This window comes from Balaenoptera musculus, chromosome 11, assembly GCF_009873245.2.
Source record: "Balaenoptera musculus isolate JJ_BM4_2016_0621 chromosome 11, mBalMus1.pri.v3, whole genome shotgun sequence".
In the NCBI taxonomy this organism is placed as follows: domain Eukaryota; kingdom Metazoa; phylum Chordata; class Mammalia; order Artiodactyla; family Balaenopteridae; genus Balaenoptera; species Balaenoptera musculus.
In genome coordinates, this window is record NC_045795.1 from 82743239 (window position 1) to 82758805 (window position 15567).

Here is a 15567-nt window from a genome sequence, read left to right on the forward strand (position 1 = left end):
GGCGCAGTGGTTGAGAGTCTGCCTGCTAATGCAGGGGACACGGGTTTGAGCCCTGGTCTGGGAAGATCCCACATGCCGTGGAGCGGCTGGGCCCGTGAGCCACAACTACTGAGCCTGCGCATCTGGAGCCTGTGCTCCGCAACAATAGAGGCCACGACAGTGAGAGGCCCGCGCACCGCGATGAAGAGTGGCCCCCGCTCGCCACAACTAGAGAAAGCCCTCGCACAGAAACGAAGACCCAACACAGCCAAAAATAAATAAATAAATTAATTAAAATGAATAATGCTTTAAAAAAAAAAGAATAGTATATATACAACATTGTAAATCAACTATACTTCAATAAAATTAAAAAACAAAACAAAGGTGAAAGAATAGTATAAAGAATTTGTGGCAGATAAGACTGAATTACTAAACTGAAAACAGGCAATGAGGGCCTTGAATGATAGGATAAGGAATTCAAGGTTAATCCTATAGCAAGTTTCCTTAGATTTTTGAGAAGAACAAGATCAAGATCATTCACAGACTAAACTTAAAAATATATCTATGTGTGTATATATATATACATACTTAGCTAAAACCAAAAGCTTCTCAGTAAATATATTATTCATAATTTCTTTCTTTTTCTTTTTTTTTTTTTTTTTAACAAAACTAGCATGCTGTCTCCCATTGTCTCTGTATGTGTGGAAACAGGGAAGTTTTTATACATAAGCAGCATTTGTTTTCCCTGTTAGTTTTTCTGGAAACACTGTTCTCTCCACGTCCCATGGCTTAAGCGTTCTGCTCTTCACAGATACCCCTATCAGAAGTATATCCCAATACACAGGAAAATGGCCAAGAGAGAAAGCTAGGCAGGGTTGGAAACCGGAAATCGCACTGATTCTCCAGAGAAGAGGCAATTAACATTTCTTCCATTTCAAAGCATCTGGAGGGCCTGGAGTTCAATTTACCCTTCACATTTCCACAGAGTGAAACATGTTCTGTTCCCTTTAAGATACTGTGTGATGAATTACAGCAGAGCAGACGGAAGGAGAAAAAAATGGGAATATAATAGTTAACACCGCTATAGTATTTATTGTTATTTACCAGAAGAAAGCAATAATAAAGCAAATGTTTACGAAAAAATTAACTTCTGCTAGAAGACTCAGTTTCACCTAAGTCACTCCAACTGATTGGAAGTAGAAAATCTTGCCCTGAATATTCATATTTTATCTCCTTCCCCCTGCCTTTTCAGCCCCTATTTTGTCACGGGCCAAGCCTTTTACAAAATACTCCTATCAGTTAGCAATGTTCCCAGTTCCACCACCTGGATCCAGAAGTATGCTGCTGAAACAGTCTCCCAACTCTAATCCAAGAGTCATTATGTGAATTCCTTCTTCTCCGAGATTATTCTGTTGCCTCTTATGCCAGCTCTTTTGGCAGTTGCACCTGTGATTTAAGCATTTGAAAAGAGGAGAAAAATTAATCGTAGTCAAGTGTTTTACAGCAAAAATGACAAAATGTACATGCCTCAAAAGGTGTAAAGCGGATTAGAAATTCTGGCCAGAGAGACCCCTCAAATCATGATAAAACAACAATAATAGCCACAGCCACCATGAAGTGGGCATTTACTGATGACGGGACAGATGCAAGGGCTCTGAGCAATGGTGAAGCTTATCACATAAACAAGCGGGTGGGTGCTGGACTCTGCCTGGTTCAAATCCTGGAACTAGCACTTACTAGTTGCATGGTGTTGGGCATCAACTTTCTCAGCTATAAAATGACAGGAACAGTATCTTATTCACAAGGCTACCATAAGGATTAAGTAATACAAGTTAGTAATCAACATTAACACTTCCTTTTAAAGCATTGCCTCATTTCGTCTTACAACCACCTTGTAAAGAAGAAAAAGGCTCAGAGAGATAAGCAATTTGCTTCAGGTCACATGGCTAGGAAGTGGCAGAGATGGATTTGAACCTAGATCTGCCTGATTTCAATGCCTTCCTGAGTATTGAAATACTCACCAAATAAATACCACCTTTAAAGAGGAAACAGGCTCAGAGAGATAAGCAATTTGCTTCAGGTCACATGGCTAGGAAGTGGCAGAGATGGATTTGAACCTAGACCTGCCTGATTTCAATGCCTTCCTGAGTATTGAAATACTCATCAAATAAATACCACCATAAGAATATAAAATGCATGTTCTTTTAAGAACTGGTCTTTCCTCTTTAAAGCACATTCCTAATGTGATACTCACCAAATATTACAATAGTATTTGGAGAAGGCCCAAGGGCAAAAAAAATTGCAAAAGAGTAGCATAAGTCTGACTGCAAATCAACTTTGAGCTTTGTTTCACAGGAACAACTTAAAGATAAGGTAAGTCCTTAACGGGTTTCAAGTGCTGTTATATTTTAGGAAGATGACTCATCCATCATGGATGTACCTTTCAGAGAACACTGACAGAGTCCAAAGGACCCTCAGAGTTTGTATAATAATGACTTTAAAATGTCTCTCCTTCTATGGCCCATGTCCACCTGCCAATGTGAGGAACTATTTTGGCCATCTCCTATGGACCCTCTTAGCCAGTTCTCTGCCCACAACCTTTGCGTAAAAAGGTTTCCCAACATCCTTCCCGTTGGAGAGAACTTTGGATGTGTCGCTGCTACCTGCACAGCCTTCAAACCAAAGGGTCCTCCATGTGCTCTGGCTCTCTCCCTCCCTAGTATCAGACTTTCAGGAGAGGAGGGGTGTGACTATAGATTGGTAAGGGTCACCCAAGGAGAACATCAACAGTGAACACCACCAATAAACAAAATATATAATGCCAGTTATTTAAAATAACTGCAGAGCTGTAACAAATAGTCAAAAAAACTGTGTTCTTTGTATTACTGAATGGAAAAAATATTTTTATGGTATGTAATTCCTGATATATGTTTATATGCATAGAAGGGTTCCAAATTAATTAAAATATTTTGAAAAGTGAAACATGGCAATGCCCCAACATAGTAAACCCAGAGACATATTAACTAATTTAAAATATGCCCAGACTGGCAGTTCAGATCACTGGAGAAAAGAATGGGTCACTAAATGATCAGTGGTTAGCTACTTGGCAAAGAAATAAAATAGACTTCTTGCTTCCTACTTACTTCTAAAATCTAACCCTTTAATGCATCTATAATATGGAATATTTTTTAAAAACCAGAAGTTCTAAAAGCAGCAAGAAAGATAGGCAAATATTTCAATAAGGTTCAAAAAAGCCATTTCTAAGCAGAATACAAAAGACAGAAACCATAAAGGAAAAGATAGCTAGATCTGATGTTACAAAAATATAAAACTTACAACAAACAAGAATCAACTCGCATTATTGTTAGGGGGCCCTGTTCCCCCTTCACTTGTTGGTTAAAATTAGTTTTTTTAAAAAGTGCGTGTGTATAGCGTTACACAGTGCGCACACACACGTACATACGCCCACAGAGACTGGGAGCAATTGGGCAGGATGGGAAGACCCATTTCAGCAGGGGTTGTTTAATTCAGCACACTCGACTGCAGTTCCTGCTCTGGGCCAACACCTCAATGGGTGTCCAGGACATAGATGAGGAAGACCTACCTTGAGGAACTCAGAATCCACTAGGAGACCTACACTGTGCCTGTAAGAGCTGTCAACCTAAGGCACCATGTGGAAGATGCTGAAAGAGAGGTACAAGTGAGGGGCAGTAGAAATAGACAGGAAGGGTATTCACCACTGATCTTTGGTTTCGTTTCTTTTGTTGTTAGAAGCCATACTTGAGCCAAGCCTGTTGGATGTATTTTGAAAGACAGAGACAGAAAATAAGTAACTTGAGCAAAGTGTTGTGGGGAGAGAGGAAAAGAAGGTCCTTCAGGGGAAAAATTCAGGAGGTATGGTTTGCCATAGATGTCATTGAACCGTGGTTGTCCAAGTGTGGTCTCCAAAAGCAGCATCAGCATTGCCAAGGAACTTGTCAGAAATGCAAATTCTCAGGCCCCATCCAAGACCTACTGGATCAGAAACTCTAGAGATGGGCTCAGTAATCTGTATTCAGCCTTCCAGGTGCTTTTGATGCACGCTAAAATTTAAGAATCACTATCATAGACTTTAGAAAAATTGTACATCAAAAACTCTTTTTTCGGGGGCTTCCCTGGTGGCGCAGTGGTTGAGAATCCGCCTGCCAATGCAGGGGACATGGGTTCGAGCCCTGGCCTGGGAAGATCCCACATGCCGCGAAGCAACTAGGCCCATGAGCCACAATTACTGAGCCTGCGCGTCTGGAGCCTGTGCTCCGCAACAAGAGAGGCCGCAATAATGAAAGGCCCGCGCACCGCGATGAAGAGTGGCCCCCACTTGCCACAACTAGAGAAAGCCCTCGCACAGAAATGAAGACCCAACACAGCCAAAAATAAATAAATAAATAAATAAATAAATAAATAAAGGCTTAAAAAAAAAAAAAAAAGCAGAATCTCAGGCCCAGTCCCAAACCAACTGATTCAGATTCTGCTTTAAAAAAAAACCAAAAAACTCTTTTTTCCACTAGGTATTAGGGAAGGACAGTTCCTGGTCTGTATAATTCTAGCCCACTTGTGCTCTTTTGAGATGAGTTTGAAATGTTACATTGCTTTCTCCCATGGAGACTCCCTCTATCAAGAGTATAACATTTCTAAAGCTCTGATCTAGATTTGGCCTTGGCTCTTGGAGATTCTGGTAGGTTTGGGTTCTTGGGTTTTGGTTTTTTTTAAGGCAAAAAAAAGGGACAGAAAAAAGGAAGGAATTGAAGGGAACTCTGAGGCTTCAGACTTGAATGTGTGAGAGAATGGAGACAGCATGGAAAACTGGGAACCAGAAACAACAACTAGATCTCGAAAGGAAAAGCTTGGTTTGGGGACAGATTGAATAAAGGTACTAAGAAAACCCTGAGTGATCTAAAGGGAAAGGGAAATTTGGGGATTGTCCTAGATTATGTGATAATTGAAACAAAGGGAGAAGCTAAGATGGGAAAAAGGAGAAAACTGCAAAAGGACAGAATCTAGAGATCCTAGTTCAAAAGAAATAGGATATTATAAATGAGGCAAAGAAAAAATGGCCACAGATGAAGACTCAAGAGTCTATGTTCTTATATTTTTGTAATCGTAACAACTGCTAATGTGTCACAGAGCATTTTGGCTAATTAAGGCTGCTCGGGAAATTATTATACTGAAATCTTTCTGAAGGAAAAATTTAATCATGTCTTTAGGCATCTAGGTGAAACCAGTCCAGACACACATAGGTGAGCCCAAAGTAAAATTAAGTGAATGTTAAAATTTACCTTGTTTGACTGGCACCAAAAGTTGCATATGATATAAACGTAGTTGACCTCAGTAAATTAAATAGTTGCTGCAGATGAGATTTTTTATCTCAATGAAAAGTACAGATACTCATCTGGGATGGTAGGCAGTGAGCGGACCACCAAATTTTTAAAGAGGAAAGGAAATCATACAATTACCAGGGAGGGATAAGCCTGTACAAGCCTAACGTCTTTGTTTTGGGCTGGCATCACATTGACTCAGAGTTATCAACTCAGAGGGAAATAAATGAGCGATTAATAAATTCAGTTAGACAAGACAAAGACTTTTAAAACATAGCTAAAAACAATAAGAGCAACGTGACAAACCAAAAAATTCTACAGCAGTCAAATAAGTAACGTAAATGAGTGAAAAAGGCCAGGGATTAGGCAGTAGGGCATGGTGGAGACTGAGGAAAAACTGGAGAGTCCATTACCTATCTCAAGGGAGAAGTCAACACAGATTCAGCTTATTTGTGCCATGCACATGCAGGCCCCGTGTGGCTGGATGTGATGTTTCAAATGCTGCCAGATATCTGCCTATTATCATGTGTTATTTTATAACTCATACAACAATACCCAAGCCAAACAAAACAGGCCTGCAAATCGGGCTTATAGTCCACTAGTTTTCAATACCTGGCCCCCAGAATACATCTCTCTTAAACTGAATTAAATGGGCAGCTTTTTGGAAGAGGTAGCATTTGAGCCAAGCAAGTATACAGACTTCCCTTCATTCTCTGCTAGAAACTTCATTTCAGGGATCCCAAGCCAGAAGCATGAGATGGGGAGAGAATAAACACTAAAAGGAAAAAATACAAATTTAAAATATAAACTACCTCATGCGCTATGCTCTAGAAAATACAAAAATAATATTTCCAAGTCCATGAGAGAAAAAAATAATCATTTTTCCTTTAAAAATAAATAATTTCTAAGTATGTTTATGGACATTCAGTGTTTTAGTTAGGAGCATCAGTAAAAACAATTATAAGATTTCCAAATCGGGTTTTAACTTCATATGTGAAAATCCAGGGATTTAGAGAGCATCTCTATCCTCCAACACAAGTGGGGGGAAAAAACCCCATAACCTTTAGTTTCACCTCCTTCAAGTGAGTGTGGATGTGTCTCATTTGACCAGCTAAAAATAGCCCTTTCTGCTGGGATCTTGTGATATCACCACTGATGGCGTTTACAGCATTTTACTGAGTCTAAGATGCACATTTTTCAATGTTTCCGTAGCCCTGACATCAGAAAGCATCTTACAGTCAACGGTGTTTTACAATAGTTGGCTGCAGGTGGGAGCACAAACACAGTATAGCTTTTCATACCATTAGCACTTCCACTGAGCTCTGTGCCCTGTTGGAATTGCACACGTGCAAATGTATTGCCATTTAAACTATCCTTTAAAGAATGACAAAGAAAATATGACAAAATGTGTTGGGCTTGTAAGAATTCTTTCTACTGTTTTGAACTTCCACACGTCTCAAATGATTTCAAAATAAAAAGATAAAAAATGTCTTTTAAGAGAGATTACACTATGAGTCGGCATTAAAGCAGACATTTATTATGCATGCAGCAAGGCGCAAAAACACAGCAGTAGGGAGCGAGTTGATGTCAGTCAAGTGAATTTTTGTCAGTTGGACAATGCATTTTCACATTTTTCTTGCAGAGCATTTTAAAGGACCACGTTGATGAAGGTGCATGACATTCTGTACCTGAGATACATATCAATAGATGTCTATTGCAAGCCAAGCCAGGCAACTGAAAGCAGGAGAAGATGCCAGTCCCTTGCATAGATAAATGACATTGCAAAGCAAAGGCTGATGTGCAAGACCACCATTCACAAACTGTGGCAGAGTTCACTTTGCTGCATAGTTTTCTTCCTTAGCGGACATTAAAACCAAACAAAACACAACTCAAAACTGATAGCACTTGGGACTTCCCTGGTGGCGCAGTGGTTGAGAATCTGCCTGCCAATGCAGGGGACACGGGTTCGAGCCCTGGTCTGGGAAGATGCCACATACTGCGGAGCAACTGGGCCCGTGAGCCACAACTACTGAGCCTGCGCGTCTGGAGCCTGTGCTCCACAACAGGAGAGGCCGCAATAGTGAGAGGCCCGCGCACCGCGATGAAGAGTGGCCCCCGCTCGCCGCAACTAGAGAAAGCCCTCACACAGAAACAAAGACCCAACGTAGCCAAAAATAAATATAAATAAATAAAAATTAAAAAAAAAAAAGTGTTGATGTTGTGCCCAAGGGCAGGCAAAGGTCTCTTGCCTGATCTCATGTGACCTCTAGTGCTCTCACCCTGCACCCTGCCCCCTGCCCCAAGAAGAATCAGAGTTCCTCTAAACCACAGTTGAAAGTCATCTTTGATTCAGAAGAATAAAAAGTTGAAATGTTGTCAATTGTGCATTACTAGGAGATGGGAGTAAGGAACATACATGTGTATATATGAATAAGAACCAATTATATTGGGTTTTTTTGTGTGTGTGTGTGGCCACGCCACGCGGCTTGCAGCATCTTAGTTCCCCGACCAGGGATTGAATCTGGGCCCTCGGCAGTGAAAGTGCTGAGTCCTAACCACTGGACTGCCAGGGAATTCCCTGTATTGTTTGAGAATATAAAGCTCTTTAAAAGCAGAAAAAGAACAAGCTTACCTGGAAATCTGTTTAAAACATCTTGACAAAAACTGACTCTCAATGATGAAATAATATATTGACTATTTTGTCAATGTAATATCTTGGCTAAATTACATACTAGATTTTAAAACAATAGTTAATTATCAACCACCTGTGGCCTTTGGACACGCACCTTTCAGCCTCCATAAATGCCCCCGTAGCAATGACTATAAAAAAATTTATTTCTATAACTTAAGCGACAAGGAATAGAACATTTTCACCTATCAGCATCAGTAATAGTGAATCATAGTAAATATGAAAACTGAAATAATAGTAAAATATTTTAAAACTCCATTTATTCATGGAGATATTAATCTGAAGTTTATTATTTTCCACCCACCTAAAAAATAAAGAGTATAATTGCAATTGCAGGTAGTCTCCATTCAACTACTAAAAAAAAATGTTTTTTCAAGCACTATGGAAGCACTCATCTACAAACACTGGCCTAATTAGGCCTCACTCTTATTTATTCCTGCAGCAGGTCCCTGGGGATCTCTGCTTGTGTCAGCTCTGTGTGGCTGGAGTGAATAAAAGCTTGACCCTGGATTCAACTGGATTTCAAAGTCAACTCTACCACTTCTGAGCTGTTTCTCCTAGACATGTTTTTTAACATCTCTAATCCTCAGTTTCCTTTTTATAAAACAGGGAGAATAATAATACCTGCCTTATAGGGTTGTTAAAGTGATTGTAAGAGTTAATTCATGTAATGAATCTGGCCCATAGTAAGTGCTCAATAGATGTTAGCTATTAGTATCATCGTTACAGAAGTTTCCCTCAGTTAGTGACAATCTCCTGCTGTCAAAATGAACAGGGAAGAGAGTTGGGAGACATTTATTGTGGTGTGTGTTCACCATTTCTCCCTCCTCCTACTTACAGGTTTAAGATAGGCGACGTTACTGTGACGAATGTCGTTCAAGAGCTGATCTCTGGGGGTGATTTCCACCAGCGGGGGTGGCCTATTTCTCGGCACTGGTTTGAGTGTTTTGATCACGTCTTTGAGGTTGGTTTTCTCGGCTGATTCTCTGGCTTCTGGCATCCGAGATTTGCGCTGGATCCTCTTTAGCTTTACCATGCGGAAGGTGTCAGGGTCCGTCCTGTACTTCGGAGTGTGCGATGGCTTTTTCATCATTTCATTTTGTCGACTGAAGGGGACTGCGTGGGAGCTGGGAGGTCGAGGAGGAGGAGGAGGAGTCTGGAGGAACTCCTGCATCCCAGAATCGGGCACTGGTCCCCCCAGCGTCTCCCACATCCCAGGTGGCAGCCCCAACCCGTTCTCCAACATGGCTATTAACTTCCTCTGCTCTTTGAGTTGCTGCTGTTTCTGTTCTTCTTGTCTTTTCTGCCTTTGTCTATCCTGATTCCTGGTGAGCAGATTGGTTACCACCATTCTGGGACCTGGAAGCTCAAAATGGTAGCCCATCTTCAGGAGAGTGTTGTTTGCCTTCAAAAGCCTGGCTATTTCCGTTTCAGCATGGTGGCCCAACATATGCCTCTGATTGTGAAACCGAAGTTCGGTTAGTGTCTCATTAAACTGGAGACACCTCATGATGGCCACGATTCCCTTGCCTGTGATGAAATTGGACTCGATGTTAAGAGTGGTAATGCTCCTGTTTTCACGCAACATGTTGGCCAGGGCGAATGCTAGGTTCTCATCCGCACCCACGTTCGCTAAACTGAAGGTTTTGATGTGTTTGTTTTTCTTCATCGCGTTGACAAAGTCCAACAACATTTCTTTGGGGATGTTTTCAATGTTGTTCAGGTTGAGTTCCTTCACGTCAGGGTCATTTTGTCTCACTCGCCTTAAGCTCCCATCTAGGTCCGTTTGGTTTCCGGAAGGCCTTGCACTTACCTTCAAAAAACTGGTATCTAGAGCTAGCTTCTTGGGATCTAATTTTGATATTTTTTTCTCACTTTTTTCTTGGGCCTCTGGTCTGTCCTTCTGTTCTTCAGTTACTTTATCAGTTACCTGTTGGCTGTTGTTCTCACCATTTCTGATTTGCTCCTTTACCTCACCTTCCTCTCCTCTTTTTGTTTTTTCATCACTCTCTTCACTGTCCTCTTTTCCTTCATCTTCTTCATCTTCTGTGTCATCTTCTTCATCTTCCACATCATCTTCATTATCTTCATTATTTGTTTCTTGGACATTGTCACTGCCCTGTGATTCTGTTTTATGTGCAGCGATTTCATTATTAAGCTTTTCTTTTAAATACTGGGACACATTTTTATTACTTTTGTCTATTTCTTCATGCTGTTCTTGAGTTTTTCCCTAAAAGAGAAGTTTATGAGGGTTAGAATACATAGCAGGGTTTATGAGGGTTAGAATACACGTTATGAGGGTTTCTTCACATAGAAATATGAAGAAGAGCAGTATCTACTGGAGATAATAAAAAGATTTATTACTAAGTGAAAAAAGGAAGCAAATAAGCTGTAGGTATAGTATTCCATTTGTTTACGTATTTATGTGTATACATATATACACACAATATATATTAAAGTTTATAAATGTATAGAAAAAACAGACTTGTAATGTTTACCAAGTAAGTACTTATCTCTGAGGAAGAGAGGTAACCATTAAGATAACTGAGAAAAGGAAGGATTGAGGGGATTTTCACTTTTTACATTATATAATTCTAAACTAAGTTTTTTTAAAACCAAGTACACATATTAGTTTTTCAAGCAAATACAACAAAAATAAATTTTTATAGGCACACACATGCACGAACACAGTTTTTGGTTGTGTTTTTCTCATCCCGTGTATTAAAATTAAACCTAGTTAATTTTGTTTTCAGACCCTCTATTGTTTTTAAAGATGGGGTTCAGTTCCAGAAGCAGTTAAAAATTATTTGTTTTGAAAACCTTATGGATTTATCCATTCATTGAAATCTTTGTTTTGTATATAGCTGAATAGGCATCTTTGTATTCAATAGCTCTGTGTTACACAATAATTTCCTTATTGCCCTAACCAAAATTTACATAATATGTTTGCCAATCTAATGTAATGTGTACAACAAGTTTCCCTGAAAATCAGATACTGTGGGGAAAATGAGAGCAGTTTGATATTTGGAACATAACAAAACCCTTAAACTTTGATTTTTGTCTGCTCAGCTCTGTGAAAACTACCCTGGATACTCCAGGGACAGGCTTTATAGTCCAGTTCCTTTGGAAGGAAAGTGTCTAGGAGGCAAAGCCAGCTACAAAAGGGGACAGGATTAGTAGAGATTTAGAAACAACTGCTTAGTCTGGGAAGGAAAATGACAGTCATCTCAATAAGGTTTATTAAATGTTTGCACATCAATTAGCACATTTTCCCATAAAGTATGTGTACCTCGTAGGTGTCATTTTGAAAGCTGATGTAGCAGTTTGACACACAGGCTCATCTGAGCAAGACCTTGATCTTGGGAGGACAAAAGAAGTAAAGGGGATCAACTGTATGGTGATGGATGGAAACTAAATTTTTGGTGGTGAGCATACTGTAGGGTATATAGAAGTAGAAATATAATGTTGTACACATGAAACTTACATCGTGTTACAAACCAATGTTACCTCAATAAAAAATAAACCTGTAATTAAAAAAAATAAGAACTTGATTTTACTGCTTATAACATCATAGGTTGGAATTGACAATTGACACCTTAACTCTCTGAAGCCTTCACCTTTGCATTTCTCCTTTGTCTCAGCAGGGGGAGCCAACTATCAAGCTGTTTAAATTATACCAAAGGAAGAAAAAGTGTTAAAAGTACCCAATTTGTTTTTTTTCCTCTGAAATTGGTGTTCATATAGAATTGGCTTTTACTCTAGTTGTAAAACATCTGCAAATTGTACCTTACACTCTAACCTGGTCAAGCCAACAACTCATTTTCCTGAGCGCAGTACATGTTTAAATTCCCCTGGCCATGAAATCAGTTCATAACTTTCCTAAAATTATAGCCAGCGTGATGGTAATGTGACAAGATATATCAACGTTAGCAGGCATAACTACAAGCGGCTTTACCTGTGGGGATCTCTGTCTTATTTTTGCCAAGTCATTTTTAAGTGAAACATTTGAAACAATATGCGGATATACGAGTCCATAGAGTGGACCACAATTCTACTTTTCATATAAGGAACATATTTAAAGAAAGAACTATCTTTAAAACAGCTTAACAGCATCAACTTCTAAATTCACCACTGATATCCAATGCACTGTGGTAATACTGGATTTTTTGGTTATTTGACTTGGTTTAATTGCAGAGCGAGTGGCTGGACTTCAGGGGGACGGTGACACCCTTGAGATTGTATGTGAAACATTGTACGTGTACGCATGTGATGGAAGGAGAGAACGGAGAGTCTTCTCAGCTTCTTAAAGGGTTCTGTGAGCCAAAAAAAAGCATGAAGGACAAATGCTTCTGGGGTTATGAGTTAATCCACTAAGTATCATGCCTACAGAATATAGGCTTTCCTGCACAAGAAACACCGTGGCAATTTTTTTAAAGAGATATTTACAAGAAATTACCACTTTTTCCTCCCAATTATACCATGTAAGTGTTAAAGAAAGTTCCCATCTGGCGTAGGATGAAATATTCTGATTTATCTATAAACGTCGACAAAACATGGAGTCTTGAGAAACAACAGTTACAACAGGGACACGTGCCAACCCAGCCCAGGCAGCCATTTCTCTGTTGCATACAAATCCCCGGTTACCTTGGATGACACAAAGGTAAGAGGAACACGTTCGTCTTCCAGCATGCGTCTGGATGCCTTTTGCCAATACATATAATCAACAAGAGATTTATGGTCGAAGTTCCCTGTTGGTGGCTTGTCAGTCTGATCCTTCTGAATCATTCCCACAGGAAGCCTGGGGTCAGGGGCCATCACCTCCATTTCCAGCTGCAGTTCTTTAAGCTCTTCTGGAGACAAGTTGGCCAAGATTTCATCTTCATCAATCTCCCCATCAAAGAGTTCTTCTTGATCTGAATTCCTGCTGTGTTCCGACATGATTCTTTTCTATACTTTTCTATACTTTATTAGAAAAGGAGAAATAATCAAAGAAGATTTAAAAAAAGAAAAAACTCTCAAGAAGTTCCCCCAGTTACCAAGCGTCCCAGGTCAATACCACCTTGAGAGACTTTTTTCTTTTCCCCCAAGAACCCCAGTGGTGTTTGCTGAGCCTCTAGGAGTGACTGCCGCTAAGCTCGAGCCGTAACTATATTAAGCAGGGCTTGGCTGGAGAGGGTCAATTTATGGAATTACTATGCTCCTCTCTTTTCGGCAACTTGAGTCAGCTGTGCAAATCCATCTGACATTTCAGTACAGCTGCTTAGGTTTTCCAGTGAGTAACAGGTCTCCAGAATCCCTGTAGGAGTAAAATTAGTTCTCTTCCTATGTGCTCTCACATTGTCCTACACTAAGTCATGCAGCCCATACACACATACCCCAGTACTGCTGGTGAGGCCACTTCTTTTTATTCAAATGATGAAAGCAACTTACAATATTTCAGGAGGAAAATCCAAACAGCGACCTGAGTTCTACTGAAGTGAAAAATTCATTTGCAGGTGGAAATCAAGCTCTCAGGGCTTGACTCTTCACTACCATGAGACTCTGGAAGGAAATAAACCTGCACACAGCCGAGCAAAGATCTGGCTATGTTACCCGCTGCGTAAACTGAACCTTTGCAAGATGTCCTTATTTGCATCTAGATCCTGTGATCTAACAGATGGGGACAACGAGCCCTTGAATTTCCACTATGAGTGAGGAGTTTAATGTTTTAAATAATTTGTTTTTCTTATTAAGTATCCATTAAGCCAGGATAAAAATTTAAAGCGATCTAAATTGAAATGTTAAAAAAGAAAACCCAAACCATTAAAGTACTGGAAGAAATCATGAAAAGATTTTTTCATAACTTCAGAGGACGATATGGCAATATTTATCCAAATGACAAACGTATATTTTCTTTGACCAGCCATTCCGCTTTTAGGAATGTATCCTACAGATACACTCCCACATGGGTGAAATAATAGGTGCTCAAGATTATTCAATGTAGCAAACTACAAAACAGTGTACTGTATGCTGTTCTTTGTGTGATAAAGGGTAAAAAGAATATATGTATATATACAGATTTTATCAACAGATTCTTGGAAAGATACACAAGGAACCAGTAACAATGGATGCTACTGGAGAAAGAAATGGGTTGTCTGGGAGACAGGACTAGGAAAAAAGACTTTGTTACTGTATACCCTTCGATAATTGCCAGATTTTGAAACTTATGTACATACTGCTTACTCAAAAATATACATTTATTGTACAAAACTTAGGATAACACAGGGAAGCATAAAGAAATTAAAAATTTCCCCTTATTGCACCATTAAGAGCTACCGTCATTAACATTTTGGTTCATCACTCCAGTCAGTCCCTTCTTCCAGTCATATGAGCTCAATAATCTTTTGTCATCTGTTTTTTGACTTACAAAATCATGGGTTTTTTCTAGGTCAAAGTATATTCTACTACTACATAATTTTTTTTAATTTTTTAAGTAATTTATTTATTTATTTTTGGCTGCGTTGGGTCTTTGTTGCTGCACGCAGGCTTTTTCTAGTTGCGGCAAGCGGGGGCTACTCTTTGTTGCGGTGCATGGGCTTCTCATTCCAGTGGCTTCTCTTGTTGCGGAGCACGGGCTCTAGGCACGCGAGCTTCAGGAGTTGTGGCACATGGGCTCAGCAGTTGTGGCTTGCTGGCTCTAGCTCAGTAGTTGTGCAGCACGGCTTAGTTGCTCCACAGCATGTAGGATCTTCCCGGACCAGGGATCGAACCTGTGTCCCCTGCATTGGCAGGCAGATTCTTATCCACTGCACCACCAGGGAAGCCCTACTACTACATAATTTTTAATAGCTCCCTGTTAAGATTCTTTATATGGAAGTACCATAATTTATGTAACCAATCTCCAATTATTGGATATTTGGACTGCTTTCAATGCTCACAAGCACTTCTTCAATAAATATCCCCTGTAGTTAAACATTAATATACATGCAAAGTTATTTCTTTAGGATAAATTGAATACATTCCAAGAAGTGAAATTGCTGGGTCAAAGAATATGAGGAAATTAAGGGCTTTTTATATGTATGGCTAAGTGATTCCCTCAATATTATTATTACCCATCCCCAATACATATATATTAAATTATTTGCAAATTATACATATATGTTACTATTCCAATATTATACATAATTTATAATTATATTTATACATAAATATAAAATACACATTGTCAACTTATTCTTCAATATATATTTATAACATTTATAAATATAAATGAATTTAAATTTATATATACATCTATATAACAAAACATACGCAAAAAAATTAAATGTGAGAAGTTTTAAATGGACGTGCTACTATTTTCTTCCAACCCCAGTGGTTTTTTTTGAACACCCCAAGATTGAGAGGCTTTTCATATATATGGCTAAACTATTCACCAGAAAAATATTACCAATTTACTTGAATGATCATTTTAAAGTAAAGAACACAGATGCATTGTGACAGCTTACTATTGACCTCTCCCCTGTGAGGATTCCTTTCATCCTGGTCCTGTAACAGGGAAATAAGTGC

At 39.3% G+C, this 15567-nt stretch overlaps 1 protein-coding gene across 2 annotated transcripts; it reads right to left on the reverse strand.

Moving 5' to 3' along the window:
• Nucleotides 1-1045: 1045 nt before the first annotated feature.
• On the reverse strand, nt 1046-13584 carry LMOD3 (leiomodin 3). Of its 2 annotated transcripts, XM_036868403.1 has the most exons (4): nt 13453-13584; nt 12667-12989; nt 8861-10252; nt 1046-1425 (listed from the first exon to the last, which is right to left on the reverse strand). In XM_036868403.1, exons 2-4 carry the CDS (start codon nt 12958-12960, stop codon nt 1399-1401), a joined length of 1713 nt encoding a protein of 570 aa, XP_036724298.1. In that variant the 5' UTR covers nt 12961-12989; nt 13453-13584; the 3' UTR covers nt 1046-1398. The 2 variants fall into 2 exon arrangements, with proteins under 2 accessions (XP_036724298.1, XP_036724297.1); XM_036868402.1 differs by lacking the exon at nt 13453-13584 and having other exon boundaries at nt 12667-13166.
• Between the last annotated feature and the right edge of the window lie 1983 nt (nt 13585-15567).

What these genes read in the sequence shown, in the direction of transcription:
- LMOD3 (XM_036868403.1), bottom strand. Translation starts at nt 12,960, where the DNA reads ATGTCGGAACACAGCAGGAATTCAGATCAAGAAGAACTCTTTGATGGG. An exon ending in TTACCTTTGTGTCATCCAAG is followed by an intron (nt 10,253 to 12,666) that starts GTAACCGGGGAT and finishes CTTCTCTTTTAG; the next exon opens with GGAAAAACTCAAGAACAGCA. An exon ending in ACGTCGCCTATCTTAAACCT is followed by an intron (nt 1,426 to 8,860) that starts GTAAGTAGGAGG and finishes CTTAAATCACAG; the next exon opens with GTGCAACTGCCAAAAGAGCT.